The 9,073-nt window shown below is 39.2% G+C and overlaps 1 protein-coding gene across 6 annotated transcripts in view; it reads left to right on the forward strand.

Annotated features, from left to right (window-relative positions):
* The window catches only part of LOC125225340 (PAX-interacting protein 1-like), a 194,384-nt gene extending 188,614 nt beyond the window's left edge, over nucleotides 1–5,770 (forward strand). For all 6 annotated transcript variants that reach the window (XM_048129000.1, XM_048129001.1, XM_048129002.1 and 3 more), the window contains one exon: nucleotides 4,249–5,770. In XM_048129000.1, coding sequence (XP_047984957.1) covers nucleotides 4,249–4,461 — 213 coding nt within the window. In that variant the 3' untranslated portion in view covers nucleotides 4,462–5,770. The remainder of the gene's footprint in view (nucleotides 1–4,248) is intronic.
* Nucleotides 5,771–9,073: the final 3,303 nt, after the last annotated feature.

The following is a 9,073-nucleotide window of genomic DNA, read 5'->3' on the forward strand; positions in this document are numbered from 1 at the left end:
CTTGTGACCGCAACTAAATACGAATACTCTCGGTTGAATCATTTCAATATTGAATATTTTGAATTGTAAATTGTAACCGCATGCAAATTATGTCATGAATATTTATAGAATTTATTTTTCAACTAGCACTAGCCAAACAGACCACCTAAGTAAGGTGTGCCGTTTTGCGATAACAATTTTCCACGTATGTTTTTAAAACCGGTATTTGCTCATATGCCTCTGGGACAACTCTCTTAGTCCTGATACGCAATAACTGCGGCCAAATGTCAATTTATGTAATTGTATGAATTTTTATTGTAAATACTCGCATATTTCTGCAGTGCGCTCATTATTTGATCAATACGTATTTGTTCAACGGGTCTTATATTAAACTTGAATCACCAATTTGCAACAACTGTTTTACCTTATTTAATCCGATTGTTTTATTTTGTGTCTTACTTTTAAATTGAATTCGTTTCATAATTGAACATATGGTGTGCCTATCTATGCCAAACCTTTAAAATGTTATCTAAGGCTTACAAAAACGACGCACTTAAATAATATTTGTGCAACCTGCAGAGCGGTGCCAGGCAGACGGGCTCCGCTCGGCAACCGTTGTTTTTTTGTGTGATTTCGACACAACTTTTTACTTTGCTCTACTAGATAAATGATAAAACTTCTATTTGAAGCCATAGAACACATGAACATTGTATTATTCTAAAACTTTTCAAATAGGATAGGTCGCTTATAAATATTAATTTAAAACTCACAGCTATTTAACATTCAAGTCAACTATTTAGAATGTACAATAACAAACCATCAATCGCCTACCGAGACTCATCGCCATCCAAATTCGGCTTCCATATATGGTTTTGTTTTGCGTGCGGGCGCCGCCGACTAGTTTACGCGCTGCTGCTTTAATAACGATGATGTCATTTTATTATAATTAATGCTTACGGCTGCTTCCACTTTGTTTTGAACTCTTGTTTACGCATTCGATTAACTTGTTTTTTTTTTTTACTTTAAGCGTCTTGTTTGAATCGTTAATCAGGCGGTTCTTCACGATATTTATCTATGACGATGATGATATTTATTTATTCTTGTTTACCTGTTGCCTTTTCTTTTCTACGAATTGCGTGTTTTTCCTTTTCTTATATGTAATCTGTATCAGATACATTTAAAGATAACTTTTCAAGGTTTATTTAATTATCAAACAATGTAGGCGCTGTGTAATTCGTCTAACTGATCTAACCTAATAATGGAATGAATCCTTTAGGTCGCGAGTCTTAACCTACCTATACCAATTTACACAATTTGTACCAGTATTTATGAAGTCGGCCTGGTTCTGTCTGGTAATCATTAAAAACATTGCTGCAGGTATTATCATTCGCCCTTGTACCAATTATATCATCGCTTACCACGCCTGTTGTTGCAAATATCAGTTCACTGCTCTCTGATAACGCTACGATTTCTAAATATGAAATTCACCAGACATATTTTGATACTCCTGTCGCTCTTATCGTAACCCCGTAACATGTTTTTCATGTGCTCTTTCGTTATCAGATTTTACCTACTGACATGAAAATGTTTCACGAGACATTATCACTGTTACGTCGTAGTTTAAGCTTTATAAATTGCCACTGATTACCTTTTTTGATGTTAAAGGCTTATTACAGAGTCGAGGACTATTTGACAGACAAACATGCATGGCCCGAACCAGAAACTACAAAAAACGAATAGCTGTATAGAGGACACAGTTCAGATAAGAAAGCACATCAAATATTTTATATTTTATGTTGTGTAGGTAAATTACATATTTAAGATATTGAGATTCATATTATCTTTTTCTTCTTGACAATTTGTCTGAAGAAGAACGACGTATTATTAAGCAATAATATAATTTATTGAAATTGATTTCCATAGAGTACCTAGTCTGTTCATATTCTTTGATGAATACTTTTGCATGTTAAATGTATGTTGTTATTTAATCAATGTTTTAAGTTGCCCGCCGATTGCCGGTCCCATAGTGGCCCCGTCCCAATCTGTCCGTAGGGTTGACGCAGCTTTATTTGACGTTCATATGCGCATTGTAAATACTTGAAAAATAAATATTTCATTTCATTTCATTTAATGAGATCCGGTCAGTTATTTCTATTTATCTAATGAGATCCGGTGTTGATAATTTAGCACTCGATTCCTTTAATTGAAGACGGTCGGTGCAATTTAGCACTCGATTCCTTTAATTGAAGACGGTCGGCACCCACTCGAACCGCCTCGCTAAAAACACCCAGGCTATTTTTATCCAGCTCTAATTATAACCAGGGACCATTCTGTGGTGCATCACAGAAACTTTGAGCCTTGACTTGGATGTACGTCACAAAGTCTAGATTAGAAAACCAAAATGTGTTTTTCGTATATTTTCAGCGTGGGAGTAATGACCAAATTACCTGAGAAGGAAGCGGCTGCGTGAAACAAATACGTCTCTCTTACGTACTAGCATGAGGAACCGTGTTCCTCTACCATGTCTATTTACGTTAGTCATTAACGTATAATGATTCTTTTGAATTATGTATGTTATGCGCAACTCCTTCATATGTCTATCATTTGATTTAATTTCCCAATTATTACATTTATCAATAAAACATAATACTAGTATAAAGCTATCCGCATTCTTAGTGTCCAGTGTCCATTCAGTTAATCATCGTTAATGAAACTCAAGTATTTAGCTTTAATTCAATGGAATCCTCCCAGCTCTCCCTCCTCAATAGTTTTGTTTGTAAATACTCCTCAAGTTCTCGTTATTCTATTATTATGTAGGTCCCGTCATCATTGAATGAACTGCTTGTTGACAGACATTATTTTCGGGCGCGTTACTCTTAACAAATTCTTTATTGGACGCGAAATAACAAGAATTGATTTTAATTGTGGCCATTCGAGAGTCTGTTGTACCTAAAACTTGTAAACAAAACACAATTTTGTAGATGCGAGGAGAGTTGGAGCGTACGAGAGCAAAGTTGTAGGATATTTCGTTAAATCTAAAAATCCTTTACTGCTATTTAAAACAGAGGAGAATGCATTGTAGAATAGAGTAATTATACTTTAGAGTTCAATAAAATTATGAAATTTGATACTATAATATAATATATGTATAGACATAAGTGCATGGTGGAAAATTTACAGAATGTGAAAATGTAGAGCAACAGTGCACTGACATAATTACGCCTGACATTAAAATGTTTATGCTATTGTTGCATTTGTTATCTGATCGTTTTCCAACTTCGTCTACTCGACTCTACCTTGACGTAGGTATGGCTGACAAGGTAGAGTTGAGTAAACGAAATTCCCGGTAAAATTATTTTCTATTAGTCGGCCAAGTTTTTGTTTATTATACGACGACCAAAATATGCCTACCTAGTGTGTGAGAAAACAAGAGCTTTGTAATGTGGTATCTTACTCGTTAGTGCGGTGCACAGGCCGCACGGGCTGCCCGCGTGGTGCTGCGGTGACGTGTGCCGCCGCCATTTTAAATAGGGCGCGCGCGCGATCAGACCATCAGTCGCCTGCTGGGACGCGCACGCGCAACTTCCTATACCTCAAGTATTATCTCGCCCGCGCTCAGCCCCGACGGCTAATATTTACTCTATTTACACTCGTAAATACACAAACCGTTCAACATGATCGAGGTAGCCGCCCAACCCAGAGATCTCCTCTACGAAATCAGGCAGAAGGGCACCCAAGATGCCTGCTACGTTGTCGTGCCCAAAACAAAAGTGGTACGTTTCTGTCTACGCAGTTGCAAAGAATTTCACCCGCGGTTTTTAGTTTTTCCACATTTTTCGTAGTGCGTAACGTTCGTTTTGTGATTGCGTGCGGTCAAGCGATCAATCGATTTAGCCTATCGACACCGGTCACCGATGCGTTCACTATATTTTTCGAAATATTTTATTACGATTCTAAATATAACAAATCCTTGTGAACTTGTGAAATATTTCACTGAGAATACTTAGCCGTGTGTTATTTAAGTAATTTTATTTTAAATTTCATCGTTAACATTGTTTTTTTATCATGAGCCGTATGTCGTGACGATCCATATCGTATCGGTGTTTCATATCTATATGTAGATATTTGGAAATAAACAAAAACGTGTTTATTCTTTTCATTACCACATCGGCGCGGAGTAGTCAACCGGCCTATACTAGACAAATAAGACTATATACAAGTCGTGTACAGCGGTGCAAGTTATTAAGTTTGGTTTTGGTATTGTTTCAGGATCTGGTTAAGAGCCACCTGATGTTCGCGGTGCGCGAGGAGGTGGAAGTCCTCAAGGAGCGCATCGCGGAACTGATGGAGAGGATCAACCAGCTGGAGGTGGAGAACACGTACCTGCGCGCGCACGCCAGCCAGGACACGCTGGCGGCGCTGCCGGCGGCGGGCGCGAAGCCGCCGCCCGCGCCGCAGGGCCCGCAGCCGCCCGTGTCGTAGGCCGCGGCGGCGCCCGCTGGACCCGCCCCGCCCGGCCCCTCGGCGCGCGCCGGGAGTCATATGGCTGTGCTATGTTAGACGTAGGTTAGCGAGGAGGCCCACGCCACCGGCCGAGCGCCGAGCGCCGAGGGCCGCGAGCCTGCACGAGGCCGCGCGCCGAGTGCACGAGCATGCACGAGGCCGCGCCGAGTGCACGAGCCGCCGCCGCCGCCGCCGCCGGCACTCTTGTATATGTTGGAGACATTGCCGGCGGGCTTCATGAGCCTCTCACTATTAAAGCTTACATAGAAGATATATTTTTCTGTTACTAATCATAAGAGTGCAGAATTCGTGCTATAACTGCCACGCTTACGCTACGCATCTCGGCGACGAGTAGGGTGTCGATGTGAAACGTCTACCTATATTTTTATGCAGTTTAAACGTTTAGATATCGCTATCCACATAATATATTCCATTTAAGATAATCTGTAAGACGTGTGTTTATAATAGATGTAATGAAACAGCTGAATATCTTACGCATTGAACAAGGACTGTGTGTTAATTTATTTTTACATTTTTTGTAATGTTTAAGTTATTTATCGAGTTTTACCTACTGAGTTACTGTGAAGTGTATGCTGTTCCTCCGTTGCGAGTGTGGGGCGGGCCGCAAGCTAGCCCCGGCTGAATGTGTAGCTGGCGATCGCTGGCTTTAGTCAATTTGCACGCAATCTGCATATAAATCTATTTAATTCCAACCCTATATCAGTAATAGAGATTATAGCGATTTAACATTGTATTTTTTTAATGTTTTAAATTGTTTGTATATAGTACAAGTTGTAATAGAATTGTGAGTCGGAATGGTGTATATAATGTGAAAAGAATGTGATGAAAGCCGACTCCTCAGTCTGCCGGCGTAGAGATCGTCGTTGACGAGTCGTATATCTAAATGTATTAAGTTAAAATATACGCTGTATTTAGCTTCGTTGTTGATCGAACAAAGTGGCTGGGGACTGTATGGTCGGTCGTTGGCAGTGAGAGAATGACGAGAGACAGGGTTCGTAGTTAGTGAAGCCAAAGCGAGGAAGAAAGCCCCAGCAAGGATGTCAGTTTAGTGTAGTATTTTGTACAACGTTACTATGTATGTGTATAGATGATTGGTCCTCATAATTATTGTGAATATACAGTAATTTACTCTTAAAAGCATTACTCTAGTACTAGATATGAATTATATTATATGATACTGAAATTTGTAAATATACAGAATGTCCATCTAGCTTATGTTGACCAGAAAGGTTCCTCATACCCAATAAATAAACGCAAAACTACTCTATGTGTGTGTTTCGTGTCCCAACCCCTTACCTGCTACAATAAACGACAAGAGACCCTTTGTCTCACACGGTAGCCGAGACGAAGGCCAAAGCTGTTGACCATCTGCTCGATAAAGGAGAATAAAAGACAGGGGTTTCCCCTAATTTGAATTGTATGCCACCTGGTCAAAAAAATGGTGGTATTGAACTCACAAAAGCGATAATCGGCCATGCCATAAAATAGCATTACTTTATGCAATCTATTCGGGATTGCAATTTACTGCATCATTTTTTTTTTTTGCCCTCTAGAGCCTTCCGATTATTGTTTTTGAAGGCTGTGTTCTTGAATACACTAATTACTCTGGATCTCATGGATTTGAAATATTAAAGTTTAAAATATTATTTGTGAAAGTGACAGTCCACATCAATAGATAAGTGATAAAATTGGAAGCATAATACGCTGAAGTGGATAAATTGCCAAAGCAATACATTCGAGTAAAATGTGTAAAAATTGAAAAGGAAATTAGCATCCAGCAAAAAATGTATAGGCAGGTAAAATACTCGTACAATATTAGTGTAGGCAGTAGGCTTTATGGACGCCTTGCAGAGTTGTTACAACCATGTTGCCGACTCGAAAGCTCCGCACTCTAATAAAGAACCTTTAAAAATAGAAGATACGTGTACCAAATATGAATTTCAGTCAGAAGTCAAATTTCAATCAAAGGCAGAGCCACAATCAAACGAATCGGTAACCTTAACTAGCAATAATATGTTAGACAAGGAAGGCTCCAAAACTATCTGACACGATCTTATTCGCAGAGAGCCCTAAGAAACGTGTCTAATAATAGTCAGAATTTTGCTACATACAAACATACTTCCTAGATCCTCCCATATCCATATCTTATGCATCTTCAAGTACAAAATGATAGAGTAATACCGAAATAAAAATCCATCATCACCAAATTACTTTATTGGTGATGAAAAACTTACCTCATCTTTAGTTTGTACTTGTATAGTTACAAATACCTAAAGGACTTCCAGTACCTTGGGTCATTATTCCAAAATGACGGAAGCATCGACCGTGACGTGAAAAATAGAATAAATGCGGGATGGATGAAATGGCGACAGGTCTCAGGGACAACATGCGATCGACGGATGCCCCTTAAACTTAAGGGGAAAATCTATAAGACGATTGTGAGGCCTGTTGTATTGTATGGATCTGAATGCTGGGCGACAAAGGTGGAGGATGAAAGGAGATTGCATAGTGACCAGAATGGATCGGATCAGGAATGAGTATATTAGGGGAAGTTTGAAAGTTGCGCCTATAACGGAAAAGATGAGGAGTAGCAGGTTGGCGTGGTACGGTCATGTAATGAGGAGGGATGAGTGTCATATAGGCAAAAGAATGTTGGAGATGAATGTTGATGGATGGAGAGGGAGGGGTAAACCCAAACAACGATGGATGGATTGTGTGAAAGAGGACATGAGAAAGAAAGATGTGAGTGTTGAGATGACGAAAGATAGGGGAGAATGGAAGAGAAAGACATGTTGTACCGACCGCACATAACGTGGGATAAGGGTAGGAGGAAGAAGAAGAAGAGTTACAAATACCTAAAGTAGGTATAAGGTGAGAAGACAGAAGAGAGGCCTATGCTCAGCAGTGGGCGATAAACAATGATGATAAGGTGAGAATTATCCAAAATATCCAAATCCAATGGATATTTGAGGTAAGTTTTATTTAGGGCCAGTTGTATCATCCACATTTAACAGACACATCATCGTCACGCAGCAGACGTCTATGGAACTTCCCATACAATAAAATTTAACGAACGCTTTAACGGTGACAGACGGTTTGATGCAACCGGCCCTTAGACAAGTAATAAAGATGTAAACAGTAAGTAATAAGGTCTATCCGCATCTACTTACTCAAGTGAAACTCACTCTTGTATTTCAAAAAGCGGGAGGCAGAGCACAGTAACTTAACTTTCGATGCTACTAAAGGAAAACTAAATGCAGTGAGAGGTTGTTAGCCTATCGCCTCAGTTGGACTCGTATTCCACAGTCGACTTCTACGACACCCAAGGGAGTAAAGGGGGTTGTGAAATTCTTAACCCGTCACCACACGCGCGTAATTTTAAGAATTGATATGTGCCCAAATACATTCTGAGAGCCAACATTTCATCGCTGTAGATAGAAAAAAGGAGGCAAAAGCGCGAAACTTCCTGTAATCAAATTACCACCTACTTTTAAACAAACTGAGAGCATCCACCTGGTATTGAGTCTTCCTTGTTGTGATAAAACTACTAATCAGCTTTCCAAGAGGAGGGGCGATTTTTGAATCTCGCATACGGGATTTTGTTACTAAAATACCGATTGAAAACGGTGACTTGCCTATTATTTTCAGTGACAATTTTCTGAATTCGAACGCGTGAGACTCAAAAATCGGCCGCGATCATACATAGAAAGTTTTATTACAGGAACGTCTCCGATATTGTGAAATAAAATCTGTGCAACAGATAATATTCAGCCAAAGTTCATGAAACCTCATCATAAATAAATACTTTTTCTCAAACATGGTATGAAATATTGATGTTATGTGCCTTATAATTGGCAGCGAAGTATGACGTTGCAGGTGCGGCTAAGACGATTGATAGATAATGGAATTTCATACAAACCTTGCAGGCCAAGGCCGGCAAAGTCCTCTTTTTTAATTTCCAAACACAGATAATTGTGACATTACATCCAGGTATTTAGCCAATTAAAAAAAAACTATAAGGGGCTTTATAGACGTGCCGACTGCAACTGGTACGGGCCCTAGACAATATTTGATTTTGGGTGCGTTTTCTTACAAAAAAAATTTTTTTCGTTTTTTTTTTAATTTTTTTTTAACTTTTTGTTTTTTTATAAGCGTATACGGGGTATCAAAGAGGAACGAAAATTCGATTATTTTTGCGCTACGACGCACCGTTTAGGAGATACAGCCATCCAAAGTTACTATTTTCAGTAGACTTTATTTATTTCATACCATGTTTGGAAAAGCACTATACATACCAGAGAAAAGAGACTACAAATACCTCGGCGGGAAATGGGGTTGCCCGCCTCACCTATCCTATATGTCTTCGGCCGGCAACCCCCTTTGTCCCGGCCTCTGTAGTAATGTACTAATACTGTATTTCGAAACAATAATTGTCATCATAACTATTTTGTAATCAATTTTTAAAACGTCAAATAAGTGAAAATAAAAGTAATAAATAAATACTTGAGCGACGATTTTATTTCTTTGAATATTTTTGTGCGCACACCGCCCTCTAGTGAGATAGATGATA

Source organism: Leguminivora glycinivorella, chromosome 4, assembly GCF_023078275.1.
Source record: "Leguminivora glycinivorella isolate SPB_JAAS2020 chromosome 4, LegGlyc_1.1, whole genome shotgun sequence".
NCBI classification, from domain to species: domain Eukaryota; kingdom Metazoa; phylum Arthropoda; class Insecta; order Lepidoptera; family Tortricidae; genus Leguminivora; species Leguminivora glycinivorella.